Raw genomic sequence first — 16,435 nt, forward strand, 5'->3', positions numbered from 1 at the left:
GCGTGGGGTCATGTGTGGAAAGCAGTGGGGACGCTTTCGCATGGAGCAAGCAAACCAATCACAAGACTCCACTGATGATGTATTTGAATCCATAACTTGTTTACAGTTGCCTTGCCAATGTATGCTGAATATGAAATACACTAAAAGAATATTATTACCGGACGAAAACAGCTCGTTGCCCGCCAAGTTCCTGAAAATAATAAGAGACGTATTCTACCACATACAGTATATGTAGATCAAGCCTTGCCCCATGTTCATCTTCTTCAGTTGACCTCTCCGTAAGTGTTGCGCTGTCCGTTGCCCTATCTACTCCAGCATTGCCATGGCATATGTGAAAAGGCGCAACATGTTCCTGAATAAACCTGCATGTGAGAACGGTAAAAATCACTAGCAGTGCCTGAGTGGTTATTCCAGTAATTTGACGGGAACTATGTGTGAAAGAGGCTTTAATAAGCTGTAAGCGTCACTGTGCGGATGAGACTGGGATCATTCTTTAACATGTAAGGCAAAATTAGGCTCGACATAAATGTTGCTTTTCTAATTTTTGTAAAACAAACCGCAACAAATAAACACATAGGTATACACTTACTGAATTGTTATTTATTCACCAATACCCAAGCCAGCTATCAGACCGATATCTGATACCAGTATTGGTGCCATGCAGTTAATAAAGGCTATAAATGTTAGGTTAAATGTAGTTCTGCCATGCCAAAAAAGCTTCATATCCATCATGCAAACACAACAAGAGAGGGGTGTATCAGCGTCCCCTTCTACTTCTGAGCGAAACAGGAAGAGGGCAGGTCCAGCTGCACAGACGATGAAAACGGGAAAAATAGAAAATTGCTGGAAAGTATTCTAACTTGTAAAAAGTTGTTGTTGATAGACAGGAAAAAGCTGGGTGTTAAAAAGGTTTGGACAGCCAACACGTATATGGCTACTGACACCCAGCAAAACACTGACTCCCTCCCACCCCGCTCATCCACTTTGTCTCGTCCCTGGAAACTGTTTGGGTCTAAGCAGGGGGGGTTCAGCTGCGCAACCCCTCTCACCTCTTGAGGCTCCCACTGTCTGCCAGGGAGCTCAGGGAACCCAGTGAGCCCTGGTAAAAGGTTTTCAGGAAACTTGGGGCAGAGAAGGAGGAGGGGAGGCTGAAGGAGGACTCGCTCTCCGAAACACTGCGCGTTCTCGAGACAGCCACAGGACTTGGCGAGCCAAACATGAAATGCCCACAAAATAAAAAAAAAATAAACACATTACACAAAAGAAAGGGCTGCCGGTCGGTGCACAAAGGATCTCATGAGGGATCAAAACAGTGGCAGGAAACTTGTGATGCTATTGTTCAAGGATAGTAGGATTGGAGGTTGGTGAGATTTAGGACTGATCAAAGTGCTGCAAATAGATTACATTGTCTGTGTGCGCGTCAAAAGGTCAGCTAAATATTTAGTTAGTGTAAAACCGATTACAAGAAAAGCAACAGGTTATGATTGTCTTAGCAATGTTAGCTTTAGCCGTATCTAAAACAAACAAGTTTTCTCCTATGAACACATGTCAGTATAATTCACTCTGCACAAAACATCTTCTACTGCAAGTTTCCTATAAAAAAAAAGTGCATTGATCACTCCTTGCAACCTCATATTCAGAGATTAATATGTGAAGTGTGTGTTGAGTTACCTGCTCCCCAGCAGTTCTGGGTTAACAGACTGTTGTCTGCGCAGAGGAGCCTGTTTGGCAGGCTGACCCTCGAAGGAGATGCGTTTCTTCACAGGTGGATGGCTGAAGGTGTGAGCACGCCGACGGAACTGTGGGCCAGCTTCCGGGTCGTCGTCACTAAAAGCGGGAGGGGAACTTGGAGGGGAGTGATTGGGAGATTCCTCATCCTGCTGAGTAAGAGAGAGAGTAAGATGTCAGTGCACAAGTAATTCTTTTCATTTTTTTAAGGTATTTTCAAGTACGGTTGTTTTTTATGCTTTACTGATTGTACAACTAACAGTGACAGTAGGTTGAAACAGGGACAGAATGGTGACTAATGACAAGCTGAACACATGATACAGTAACTAAATCTCTGAAAATATTGTGTACAGCTACACAGGTCAATAACCTGGGTCCAAGCAGGCAAAATTCAAAGTGTATTAATCACACTAAATGTCACTGGAGTCAAACCACAAACAGCTTGTAATTCCATATTCCAGAGAATATGCACAGGCCAAAGCCAAATAAAACACCAGCTCAGTTACTCAAGTTACAGGTCTGCACTCACCTAGCCAATGCAACCCCACAGCAGGACTCAGTCCAGGTTTAACTTTCCACTCAACACTTTTAGACTCAGTGCTGCCTCATGCCTGGCGGTAGAGTACAACTCCCTCATCCATTGTATTCTAATGGACAGTGTCCTGTGACTCACGGTATCACACACAATTGGCGGGGAGGACCTCAGTGGACGCACTCCACATGAAAACCCTCCAATCTCCTGCTTTCATGCTTTTAGAGACCTCCCTCGCCAAGATCTGACATGACGGGAAATGCAGCAATAGTTGTGCAGCCTTTTTTGATGCGCATAGAGAAAAATCACTGAAGTAGTATCACGATCTCAAACAATTCAATTTGATGAATCACTCAAACTGCTTAACACATGTTAATATTGTTAGATACTGATGCCAGCAAATTGGTTTAATTATGATTTGTACATTTAGGAAATGCTGATAAGATGAAGTGGCTCAGATCAGACACTTGTGCGGTATGTTGTTTGGTTTAACGAGACTAAGAAGAGGAAGCCTGGACAGGCCTGGCTCAGCAAAGGCACATACTGGACATCCTGACTTGGATTTCCTGCTTGCCAGGACATCTGCGGCATCCTGAAACAATCCCCAGATGTCTACTTAATCACTCACACAGGGCAAACAACTTTTTGCCCTGTATGTACTACGACCATCAGAAATGTAACAAAGAGGAGCATAAATGAGCGACACTAAACACACAAGATTCTCCTTATACACATATACCCACATGTAACTATGTCACTTAATTCTGAGTATGATAACAACATGATGACATCTTTATGTTAAACATGGTTTTTGCTTATAGTATAAAAGTCACATCATGACTTGCTCTTTAAAAGTAGATCACTGAGACTATGACTAATTGATTTGATTTTTCTTATCTGCAGCAGACAGTGTTGATGGATTTTATGAAAAGTGGGAGACATAGCAGCTTATAAAAATCCTCACACACCCCACTTGGAGCAGCCTCTTGGCAGTTCATATTCCCATTAATCTGACATGACATGAATGCAACGCACCAGGCAAAGTAAAAGTCATGTGACAGCCAGAAACATCCAGGGCCATGGGAGGGTCTACTTCGTGTGTGTTTAATAATATAATAACTTGCACATTTCTGCTTTAACTCCATCATGACTGATGAGGAGTCAGAGGGACTTAATCACACATTCTCCCCACATTCTGCACAGCAGTGACACAGCAGAGCCAATAACCCCATATGGTTCACTGACTGCTCTGAAAACACACTTCCTGCTGTATTTTACTGTACCATCTTTGGCTGCTGCAGTGTCACCATTTAACTATATGGGAATAATGCACATGTGAGACGAGCACTGTTATCCGCCTGGATCTACCAACACTGACATTTTCATCTAAAAGCCAATGCCAGTTTATCACATGCTTTTAAAAGCCACTAAGTAAGAAGTGAGAACTCAGATCCTCCAGAGTGGAGCTCTGGGAATTCTCATGTCTCGTGTCAGTCCACATGGACACTTACTCTTTCAAAACTGCTCATGCTTCCCATGCTTCCTAAGCGGCCCCGCATCCGGCTGGCCCCCTGGTGACAGAAGAAACAAGAAAATATGAAACAAACAGATTTTTTAAAAAGGGACAATTTTACACAAACCTTTTTCAAAACTGTAACTACTGCCTTTGACAAAACGAGCACTTGGTATTATAGTAAAACCTCAGCAAGCAATAAAAAAACATAACTATAAACGGTAAGATGTTAAAAAATGACATATTTCCTGACTTGATAACATTTACATTGTGATTGTTCAGCTAAGTCTCTGAGACGATAACAGATGGCAGAGGTCTCAGATTGCCTGCATCCTTTTACCAAGGAATTATTCTGCTGTCTCACTGGCAGATATGGGTCAATCCAAATCCCCTGGATGATAATGACACAGAAACAGCAACTGATACAAAGGAACTGGAGAGACACATAAAGGTACGCAGCACAGTGGCTTTATTCTGTCTGCTAAGGAAAAATATGAGACAGAGATAGGAATAAACTTACACAATGAGAAAAATCTGGAATAATAACAGGAAATTTAATTCCAAAATGGAGCTGGGGCAGGAAAAAAAATGTGTTGAGAAAAAAAAAAAAGCCTTTCTGCTCAGACCCACCCTTGCAAAGATGTTCTCCAGAGAGCTGGTGAGGGAGGTGCGAGCTTTATTCTTGAGAATATCAAGTTTGAAGCGACTGCTGGTGGCTGCACCGTCTGCTGGTGCTGGGCTGGTGGCTGCATTCTGTCAGACGACAACAATAAACACACAAATGATGACAAATCATCACAGAAATAATAGATCAAATGTAACTGCATTGACTTCCATTGTAAAATAGATCTGTGTACTCTTACAGTAGCAAACCACGTGTCCAAGATGGCTAAGATGGGTCCACAGCTGTTTGGAGCTTTAATAATATTAGAATTGTTTTTGGGGTCTAGCCATCTGAATGACAATATTTAACATACAATCCCTCAGGCTAGATCATGCTTGAGTAATAATCCCCCACCCATTCATATTTCAAATGCTGTTTTGCTCCCCAGCAAGCAAGAAATGTAACAATAATTGAATTTATAACCAGAATTTGAAACTATGTGTGCTGCTGTGCAAAGCATGAGGTTAGGTATGTTCCAGGAGCAATATTAATATTTCCCCCACACCAGTGATGAATTTTACATTTGAGATTACAGCAGAGAGCTGAGCATTTATTATTGATAGATTCTTAAACAGATTTGTTGTTTCTGATTTGTTGTACACACTATATAACCTTACCATGACTCAGAAAAGCTCAATCACCAAGACAAAAAAACAGCATGACTGGATATTTCTTTTTGGAACTCAGGGACTCAAATCGTCTTGTTTTGGAGTTAATAACTATATCATCATCAGTATTTTAAAAACTCATTCTTTTACATAGCCTCGTCTATTTAAAACTGCTGCTTTATCAACAAAAGAACGTACCAAACCTTAGGATAGGAAGTCTTTTATAGTCTAAATTGACTTTTTAAAATTAAGTTAAAGTGATCGTTTTCATGAAATTAAACCCCATTTTTTTATGGTCTGGTAGGAGTATTATCCTATTATCACAACTTTTGCAGTTAATTGGGACCACTATAGCATTGCATTGACATTTCCATCGTCTACAAGGTTCAGTCTACCTGAGGGACCTCTCCAATGTGGAGGTGGGACTTCTGTTTGGTTTCACACAGCTGTCTAAGATGGAGAATCACCAGCTCATTCTCTTCTTGGTCTGAAGCTGGTTTCAATTTCTGTAGACATGGACACACAAATACTCAAATCACAAGATGGAAAAAAAACACTGCTTTGATGCAGGTGCAGCATCATCAAAAATAAACTCTTTCTATACATTTCTCATCAAATACTGTTAACGTGTTACTAATTTTCCATGGGAAAAAGCATGCTTTTTCTGAGTGGAGCCAAACCTCACCTGAACTCGCTCAAAAGTCTCCACCTGCTCATTGTCAGTCAGCTGGGAGAGATATTTTTGGATGGCTAGCTTTGCTCTGGGTGGGTAGAGACCTGGAAACAAGTGAGGAAACAAGTAATGCGCTTTTATCTCGCTTTAACTCTGAGAAACAGCCCGTGCATCAATATATTCATGAGTCAAGCCGGAGAGAAATACTGGATGCGTGTCTGAGTTCACATGGCACACCTTCAATCCGCTCGCAGAGCTTGTGCAGGTCATGCATAGGGCATGCTTCACATAGCTGGATCGGGGTCTTGTTGCTTTGTAAGGCTGCTGCTGTAGTGAAGGCCTGCTTCAGGGTCAGCATCACCTCATCCACCTGACACATTAAGTCAAACATGGGGTCAGGACAGGCGTGCACACAAGTACACACACACACACACAAACAGACAATATGGAGGCGTTTGTAGAGTTATAAGCAAAAGCTGAAATAATTGTCTTTAGTATCTTCTACATGACTCACCAAAGACTCACTGGCACATTGGAAAACGAAGCACACATACTGATTGGAACCAGACTCTGATGGGTCCCGACAGATGAATCCAAAATGGTCAGTCTGCTTGATACCCTTAATCCAGACAAAGGAAACCAGAATCAATCACAGCAGGTACAGGCAATACCTTTAGATCTTTGTATTCAGTCCAGCAATACAAATGATTCAACTCAATTCAAAACACAATACAGGACATAGAAGAGAACGCATTACTACGATACTGACGACGACGTGATTTGCCACTTAATTAAAGATAGAACATAAAAAGCCTGCTGTACTATAAAGATGGGCACTAATGCATTGGATATCTAGAAAATAACACTGCAAACATCCGTCTGAGCTTAATCTCTGGCTAGACCTGCACCCAAGACATGAGAGAGGGGCTTTTAGTGAAAACACAGAAAGTAAAAATAAACCAACCTGACAGCAAGATGAGATATCTTTGAAGTTCTTCTCCAGCACCACTGTTTTACTGTCTGGGCTTATGAGGTTTATTTCAAAACGCCCAACCTGTGAAACACAAGAGTATTTGGTCAAATACATTCATGCAAGAACATACGCATATACATAAAAGTGTTACTTTATGTAGATCATGGACATCACTTAAGACAAAGAAGATCTCACTGTTAAGTATCTCACGACAAGGACTTTGACTATTCTGAGGTTTGTTTGATGAGAGACATAAACACACGAGCACAGGCTCAAAATCAAGGTCAACAAGTCTGCACAAACGATTTTTCCCATAATTGACTGCTATGTTGAGTATCGTATTGAGCGTTGTGCTCCAGTTGTTAAAATTAGCGCCATGAGGAAATGGGCATGGCGTGTGAAGAATGGCAGCTGGCTCACTGTACAGTCTGTGCATGCTTTACATAAAGCAGCGGCCTTTTGTTTTCACAGGAGTAACACCGCAGTCACAAATTCTAGGAGTTACAGTCTCTTTAACTGAAGCAGTAACATGGGCTGAGCTAGTCTAGCGCATTATAACCGCCAGGCATGTGCACATAAAAATGATTTGCGGTAGGGGAGAACCTCAGACGTTAGACTAAATGTAGAAGCGGTTTCGGTGACAAACAGCACTGGAGAAAGCTAGCGTTTGCTTTTCTGGTGTGACAGATAAAAAAAGTGGTTAAAGCCAAATTATGATTTGTTGGTAGTGAGTGACTTAAAAAAACATCCATACATTTTGTTGACAAAAGGGAGCGTACTTAGAGCTCTGCCCATAAATCTAACATCAACTATAATTTTGGAGTAAATCAAATATCAACATATCACTACAACTGCACATAATATGTTCTCCATCAATACTGTAATCACACATAGCACTCATTCCTTTTGAGTCTGCTGCAAATGTCTGTAATTCAAATACAATTGATCCCTCAGTCTTGGAAAAGCACTTAAGTGTGTCCTAAGCTGCAGGTCTTAATGAGAGAGCACTGCTGTCATGATAACGATCCTCAGTGCTCTACCAACGGACTGAGTGCCCACAGTCAGCTGGACTCCAAGATAAGAGACCTCTGAGCTACTAGACTCAAACTGAAACTAGGACAGCAGCAGAAGTACAGTCCATTTCACAGAAAAGTGGAACTGCCCTTTTTTTTCTCTTTTCTCCTCTACCTGGAAGAGCATGGTGCGGTTCTTGTCTGTATCAGATGGCTGGACGTTGTTTGGCGCACTAGAGTGTCTGCGGCGTGTGGGAGCCATCATGACACCTTCCCCAGGCTTCCTCTGAAGACTACCCGCCAGGCTGCTGCAGCGGGTACGAAACTCCTGCGGCTCCTCAAATCCAGAATCCTCCAGGATGCACTCTGGGAACGTTCCTCTCAAGCTGCTCTGACTGGCACTGCTGGAGAGGTCTTTACCTGCAGGACATACAGCAAAGACATGCTCCACTGTTTATTTAAATTAACGTACCTGGGGCTTATTGAATTCTTTTATAGCTTTAGCTGTTATTCTGATCGGTGCATGACCAGACAAACAGGTTTCACAGTTTTATCTTGACCACATCATATTAAACATCAAAGTTCAACTGTGTTTTAAACACTGCCTACAGGCACATGCTGGAACAGCTTTGATCCTTTGTTCTTACTGTAGCTGTGCGTACAGTACATGCATCATTTCAATATATCAGTTCATCCTAATCCTATATCTGCAACTGGCTCCTACCTCCACCTCCGCTCAGGTCCTCCACTCCAGGGCTTTCCGGGTCTTCTAAACTCTCACTCAGAACAGAGGAGAGTGGATCGCTGTCTCCTCCAACGATGAACTCCACAGAGGCATTTTCTGTGGACCCCCGCTGGCCGTTGAGCAGGCGCAGGCGCTTACGCTCGATCTCATGCTGGCGAAACTTATCGATACAGTCATCGATGAGGGTGGACGAAGCCTTTTTATGCCCGACAGTCACCTGGAAGTGTATTATTTCTTTTATATCAACAGCATTATTTCACACACAGAGTCTAATAAACATTTCCTATCTGAGACACGCAACCGCTCATTACTACCTTGCCACAATAAAGCACTTCAAACTTCTGGGAGTTGTAGAAGGCCTCGTCAGCTTCCTGTTTAGGCTTGGTGTCTTCCTTTAGGGCGGATTTGGACGCTTGGCGAATACTGCTGATCACCTCAGGAACCTACAAGAAAGGGATAATAACAAAGTGCTTTGTTATTAAGAAAGGAGAAAGGGAAGTGAACTGGAAACAAACAGTAGAAGATGTTTTCTCTGCAGCTCTGAACTGAACAACATGAGACTAACATAACTCAATGTAAGTGAGATAGAATAAATGCCATCAATAATAGGGCCTGACAGATACTGGACTTTTGGTGTCGATGATTTTAGGGAGTAAAACATCCGATATATCCAATAATCATGTACAGTACCAGTCAAATGTTTGGACACACGTTCTCATTCAAATGAATGGGAAAGTGTGTCCAAATTTTTGACTGGTACTGTATATACAGAAAATATACATAAACGCGCTAATCGCAATAGCAATAACCTAATTACGGTACCTAGAATGACACAGATTGTGACTTTATTCAAGTTTTTATAATACTATAATATACTATGATGATCAAAATACGCCATATATAATATCAAAAATCAAATTTTCATCTTAAATAAATAATAACCCATAAAATGATAAAGGCTCAAATAAAATAAGTTCAAGGCTTTTTTTTTTTTTAAAAGGGGTTCATGTTTGAACTAACAAAGGCTGGTCAACAACAGATAAACTAAATACTACAGTACAATGATAACCACAAGTAAGCCAGGAGCACAGGAAAACCCAGGCTCTATAGGACAGAAGACAAAACAGAGTGCAGGAGGAAATCAGAAACTCAAAAGGTCACCGAGCCTGTTTCTGCTCCACTGTGTTAGAGACCTGCACCTTGTTCAACACCTGCAGGAGCAGCCGGTGCAGGAAATATGTTTTGATAACGTCCGCGAAACTAACCAAATAGTACAAGTCAAGACACAAAAGTAAATCTTGAGCAATACTTGAGAATGTGAAGTCGATCCATTCCTCAGTCTTGAGACACTTCTGAACTTAGAGAGCACTCGGTGATTGCAGCATCAATACTTTTTGGCAGACACAACAAGACTGACGGCCTCTGAGTTCCAGTTCTCTAAACTGTAAGAGCGCCTAGAACCAGAGCGGCCACCAAGGTCAGCCAAAAAAATAACAATGAGCGCAAAAACAAACAGTGGCTCCGCACACTGCACACATCTCCTATCGCAACTGAAGTTGTGTGTACTGACTGTTGAGCAAATATATTTATAATGCAGAGAAAGGAAAGTTATGTAACAGAAAGACATCAGTGTTACTTCAGGGGTGTGACCAAAAGAACAACCGGATAGAAATGGGAAAGGAATGATTGTGTATAAAGCCTATCCCTGCTTTTCATAAATGCTGCTTCACCTATGAGACACACATCAGATACTTTCTTTGATGTCTGCCATGTTGCTACCGTGAACACATGAGCTATTTTAAAGTCCCATTTTCCAAGTGCCTGCCTTCCCCTGGGTTGAGCTGTGCGTGGCTGGTGACAGAGATCTGTATTGAGATGAGAAAGAGGGCAGGTGGTGTATGTGTGTGTGTGTGTGTGTGTGTGTGTGTGTGTGTGTGTGTGTGTGTGTGTGTGTGTGTGTGTGTGTGTGTGTGTGTGTGGTTGGTCGTACATACACAGCCATGTCTTCAAAACTCTCATCTGTGAAATTATTGATTGTTAGCCAGTTTATTCTCCAAAAATCCTTATAGAATCACCAACCAAAGGGATAAAACATGTTTCCATAATTTACCAAGAGCGAGAAAAACAAACAGCACATAAAATCAAACTGGCCTCCGTTGCACAAGGGAAAAAAAGCAGTTCTTCGTTGGCAGAGGCAGTGTTGACACTAGAAGGTCGAGGTAATTCAGAGAGCTCAGTGTCTGAGAATTCCAGCTATACCGTCTCCTCTGTCGTGCAATTAGGCTGATTTCTTACACCACTTTGACACTGAGGGGAAAAAATGACAACATTGTCTTAACATTTAAAGGAGCTGCTGGATTATACATGAGTAAGATGACGCCACAGCACCATTTGATCTGATTAATTATTTGTAGTCAACCTTATACAAAGCCAGTAACGGTGCTCATTCCTTGGGTGGAGACAGGCACAGACAGGCAGTGCTGTTAGGGAACAGAAGGAAACCATGTGGTTTTCACTGGTAATCTATTCAAACATATCCACCCACTCCAGTTGTTCTTCTAGCTGTTTTTCTTATATATCTGACCTTCACCCATCACGGCCAGCGCTCAATCAGACAATATCAGTGACACCAGTTGTGATTCAAAGCCTGTCTACATAAACACCTGCAGCTGAGTGCAGCTTTAGAGCTTAGGAGAAAACAAACACAGGGATTGTGCCCTCTGAGCTGGTAGAGTCCTGAGCACTGGCCCATGTCATGTCAAACCTTCCTACAATAGGCCCTTATATCTGATCAAACAGTAGATGGCACATAGTTCAGTTGTCCTTATCGGCATCATTAAGGCAAACCACTGGGAAACAGTGAGGGCCCCACACACTCGCCCACAGCATCCGTGATTAGGTCTAATTAGACTTCTTTTAGAGACACGCAGGTTATCATTGTGTCAATACAAGATAAGGATGGAACACACACTACTAGGGCATGGGAGATAATTCTCTATTTCAATACATGCAAGATTGCATACTCCAAAGATAAAAGTGATGATAGGATGTTGTTTGCAAAGTTACTCAAAATAAATTAGACAATAAACACAGTAAAAAGAAAAGTAATGGCTTATGAAATGTAACCATGTGGTCGAATTCTATAGCTTAATAAAGTCCTGAGGAAATGACATTTCAAGAGTATCCAACTTTCACATTATGATGTATTTTCGAGGGAAACAGTACAGACATGCGGGATATGTCGGGAGGAATTTGATTTGAATGGTGAAAAGTGGGCGCGTCATAATGGAACTTAGCTAAGCGCTGCTAAAAGTTGAAGATTGATTGATGGAAGGAAGTCATGATATTATTGGTTAAAACTGGTTGGTTCAAGCCCATGTACGCACGCGCCATATTTTGCTTTACAGGAAGAAAAATAACTCATTAAAAATAAACATCAGAAAAATTCGCACTTTGACAAACATCAGCGTGTTAAGAACGACCTAAAATGACAGCAACCATTTTTGGAAAAAAATTATTTCGCCTGTACTTTGATATTTTTAAGTTTAGCTGATGTCTCATCCGCTATCATGAGGGCTGTGGGCTTTATGACCTATACTGCAGCTAGTCGCCAGGGGGCGATCAAGATGTTTTGGCTTCACTTTTGGGATCTTTATATACAGTTAATAGATTGGATTTTGGAATACAAAGTTTGTTTGTTTGTTTTTTTTGCATATTGTTAAATAGGTGCACAATATAAATGGGGATGTGCTCTTAAAGGGCTAAACAAGGCATTTTTTAAATTTCATCTCAACTTTAGCATAACTTCAACCATAAACTGGACAAATTCTGTTGCTTCAGAGTACGTGTCTGTATCTCAGCTGGAGGAACAATTTTCAAAAGGATTGTTCCTTAAGAGCACTTTACTGTCTGTAGCTGCACCTCACTACAGTTGTGATGTCGTCCCAGTGCTTTTCCATCTGCCTGAGGACAAACTAGGCACCGCAGTTTGACAAAGTTCATGTCCAAACTCAAAACAAAGCAAGACAAGTCATGTTACCTTAACACTGAGCAGGACTATAAGTGAAAGTCACAATGTGCAGGGTGGTATTGAAAGAAAGTGGTTAGACTTCCTTTCCTTCTCAGGCTTACATACACTTACTTACAGTACACACTAGACAAAGTTGTACATCTTTCTTATTACATTACAATACAATGTCAGATGATGACCAATTATATTTCAGCTTTAAAATGTTCAAGAACTAAGTCAATTTTTTTATGAATGCACTGTTAAAAAGGAGGCACTTAATCATCTCTCGTGACAACTAGGTAAGAACATACTGTCTTAGTTTCAAGTTTTGCAAGACATGTGATCGTGTTAACAGATAGTGATTTGGCCAGCTCACCTGTCCTGCCTGGCAAACCAGTGCTATAGCTCAGGTGTGACTCAACACGCATAGACACTTTACAGTAGCAGAGTTTTCGAAAATGTCTCCAGTTTGTGTGTCTAATAATACTCCATAACATTGTGGGGAATGCCAAATGTTTTTAAATAAGACTAGTATAAACCTGACAAGCAGACAATAATAACTTTTTATCCCTAACTGGGACTTTAACAGCCCAGTCAAGCATGTCACTCTTGTCCCAACTTGGCTCATGACTGTGTCCTACAGGTCACTGAATGATGAACAGGACCCACTAGACAGCTGAGGGTCATTGAGTGATTCCACTGTGGTCCAGTTCCAAGTCAGAGCAGAGGTGGAAAATACACAGGCCTACAGTTTGTATTATGCAGGCTCCCGTTGTTTATTGCAGGCTTGATGATGGCACAATGTACTTGAGTCAGTGGTAAATTTGGGCCTGCTGTCTTGAGGACATAAATACGTTTCCCAAACTGGGAGCTGGGTGAAAGGTTATAATTAAACTCTAAACACAGTGTTTGTTTAACTTGTATTTACTGTAACTCAGCCATTGATATATTAGTCTGTCAAAATATTCTCTATTGTCTGTTGTAATAAATGCAAGATTGGCTACAATTTACATATAGCTTAACACAGCTGGATCAATATATTTTACAATATACATGTATAAGGATTGAAGTTGTATTTCAAGTTGAAGAAGTCTAACTAGATTTTAGTCTCCAACCATTTAAACAAAGGAACACACACAATGAGGCATCCCACATTTATGCATATCTGCACTATCTGTGTTAGCATTTCTTGTTGAACTTCTTTCTCCTCCCATGCATGCACCATCTAATGGGCTGCACGTGAGCAGACTAAGCCTCTTGCTCTGCAAGACACCATCAGCGCCACTTCAATTTATCATATTGATAGCATCTATTGATATGATATGAAAGGTCTGAGGTCTCACGCTTTACACACTGTTCCCCCTGTCACATCTGCAGCTAAGATTTAAGCAGATTTGAAAGCATGAATGTGCCCATGAAAATAAAGCAACTATCCTATCTTCAAACTCATTTAGGACCAAGAGAGAATGCCTATAAACAGGAAATACTTTACACATAATCAAATCATTAGCACTGACTGCAGCGGGGTGTTACACACAGCACAAGTACTGTATACTGGTAGAGTGAGCCATACATTCCACATGGTCCACCTTGCACATGTTGCTAGCTGCTGGCTGCCAAACCAGTTTCTGTTGCGTAATAATGCTGAGTGAGGTATGTTCAGGCTGCCTCTCTGACTGTTGCAAACACTTCCATGATCCCAGCAGAGGCCAGACACCTCGAAAGTGCATCTGCCTCAAACTTGTTGCTTCTTCTGCTCTCAGCTTTCAACAGCAGACAAACAGCCCGCTCAAGTCGGGCCTTGCGCGTAACACAGGAAACATGATACCATGCATGCACGTTTGAGATGAACGCAAAACGTGGGCATAAGTGCATATGTGTTTGTGAGCAATGTGTGCGAGGGGTTTCCTGGTTCAACAGGGACAAGGGAATAACATCAACAACTCTAAAATGCTACAGCTTGCCTTACAGGATGTGAACACTCACTTTTGCCACATGGTTGCATGATTCATGTACAGTATAAACACAAAAAATATGGATTAAGCACTCACTCTTTTTCACTACCGCAAAATTGACACGCAAGCAAACACACACATATCAGTTCCACTGGGGTGAGCTCTTGAGCACAGTGTCTTAGGCATACAGTATGACCACTGCATGTCAGCTGAGACCAAAAAGCATGACTGCACATTGATTTTCAAACACTGACTCCAACCTTCCTGATTTTTTTTGTTTTGTTAACATTTCAGGTTATTACTCAAGAGTGGCATGCTGATCAGCATGTAAATGTGCTGACTCGATATTGTCACATCACAGGCACCAGAGATGTCTGATCTCCTAAAGAGGGAAACATAGAGATGGATTAACTTTGCCAAAAATCCAGGGTGCTCTGTTTATCATCCCCTCCGACCAGTGGCCTAAATACATAATACCAAAGCAAACATGTTTTGGACCATTCGCTAATCTACTGTGTAAGATTAAATGACATAGTTGTCACCTCAAGGAGATTTCAGTTTACGGTTTGCTGGACGTTTCTTTGTTTTGTATTCAGGCAAGGCAAATTTATTTATGAGATGCATTTCAGCAAGAAAGGAATTCACAGTGATTTAGCTACAAAAAACATTAAATGCATCAAGACCGAGTAAAAAAGAAACACACCATAAAAAGGACATTTAAATACAATCAAAAACAGTCATAAGAGAGCTATGAGAATAAAGTAAACCTAAAGCTAAAATCAGTTTATTAAAAATGTAGATGTGTGGGCCTCACTGTAAAGCCTGACATCATAGTAGATTTATAGTTAAGGACCCTGGGGACTTTTAACTTGAACCACCATCATATGCAAACGTTATAATAAAAGACTGATATTGTTTTCACTGGATTTTTGAGCATATGAGGTCAATGCAAGCTCACTTTGGGTTTTACTAATGTCTCTACTGTAGCAATATTCCTGAAATAACATTATTGTTTTTGGAGTGGATTACACTGATGCCTATTTTATAGCCTGCTGGTTGTATTTTCTCAGTCTATTGTTCTTTACACATCTGTAAGGTGTGCATCTCTGTTGCCTCTCTGGGTCATGTCATGTTTGGGGGTAGGCTATTTGAGATGCTTGACAGTCCTACCTGGTTGGGGTCATTAGCCTTAAAGACGTGACAGGACATCTCAGACTCGGGGTTGTCTGGCTGGCCCTTCAGGAGATAGGCAAAATAGGTGAGGTCATTGCTGTTGTGCAGGAAACGAGAGATGAGCTGTGCTTTGTGCTCGAATATGAAGACGGAGCAGTTGTTGCTGTTGGAGGGGACGCATCGGACGAAGGGGGCGTTGAGGACCAGCTGAACTTCTCTCGGTTGCACCGCGGGGCCACAGTCGCCCTTCTCGCTTCTCCTCCGGATCTCAGCCACCAGCCACGGCAGCATGGGTAACGTGGTCCTCCTGTCCAGCGAGGACCAACCGATGTAAGTCAGCGCGAACCTCCTGTCTGACTTCGGAGGGCTGATCTCCCTCTCGGACTGACACTCCATGTCGACACACTTTGGACAAGGAGCTCTTTGACAGGCAGCAATGGGAGACTAATAAAAGACCACTTTTTAAAAAATAAAAAATAAATGATGCCGATGCTCCAACCAAGGACAGGCGCAGTGTCGTTGTGGCTACTTTGCAACAGTTTCCATGTCCAGTGAAAGTTCATACAGTGCAACGAGAGCGATTAATATACATGCACAACATGCATTGGTCAGCTCTAACAGTCCATGGCATCCAGATCTCTCAAAAAAACATCTACTCATAAAGCATGGGCAGTGAGTCAAACGCTAAACAGTCCTGTACTGTACTGTCCCAACCAACCTTGCTTGCTAAAACGTGGCTTTGGGATGGCTCCTGTGTAAACACAAGTCGCCCAGATTTCTTTGACGTGCTTCTTGAGCGTAGAACAGGGCGGCGCATTAATACAGTCCCGGCCCTTAAAAGCCAGTCTA

At 41.8% G+C, this 16,435-nt stretch overlaps 1 protein-coding gene across 2 annotated transcripts in view; it reads right to left on the reverse strand.

The window, feature by feature from the left end:
- tbc1d4 (TBC1 domain family, member 4) overlaps positions 1-15,982 on the reverse strand; it is a 29,262-nt gene extending 13,280 nt beyond the window's left edge. The window contains exons 1-13 of one of the 2 annotated variants that reach the window (XM_062431417.1): positions 15,584-15,982; positions 8,764-8,892; positions 8,480-8,666; positions 7,880-8,124; positions 6,683-6,772; positions 6,233-6,337; positions 5,956-6,088; positions 5,731-5,822; positions 5,441-5,551; positions 4,404-4,526; positions 3,772-3,831; positions 1,672-1,880; positions 1,050-1,202 (exon numbers count right to left, since the gene is read on the reverse strand). In XM_062431417.1, the coding sequence (XP_062287401.1) occupies positions 1,050-1,202; positions 1,672-1,880; positions 3,772-3,831; positions 4,404-4,526; positions 5,441-5,551; positions 5,731-5,822; positions 5,956-6,088; positions 6,233-6,337; positions 6,683-6,772; positions 7,880-8,124; positions 8,480-8,666; positions 8,764-8,892; positions 15,584-15,982 (2,036 nt within the window). Of the gene's footprint in view, positions 1-1,049; positions 1,203-1,671; positions 1,881-3,771; positions 3,832-4,403; positions 4,527-5,440; positions 5,552-5,730; positions 5,823-5,955; positions 6,089-6,232; positions 6,338-6,682; positions 6,773-7,879; positions 8,125-8,434; positions 8,667-8,763; positions 8,893-15,583 lie in introns of both variants that reach the window. The other variant, XM_062431416.1, reaches the window with a different exon arrangement.
- Between the last annotated feature and the right edge of the window lie 453 nt (positions 15,983-16,435).

This window comes from Scomber scombrus, chromosome 13, assembly GCF_963691925.1.
Source record: "Scomber scombrus chromosome 13, fScoSco1.1, whole genome shotgun sequence".
Lineage (NCBI taxonomy): Eukaryota > Metazoa > Chordata > Actinopteri > Scombriformes > Scombridae > Scomber > Scomber scombrus.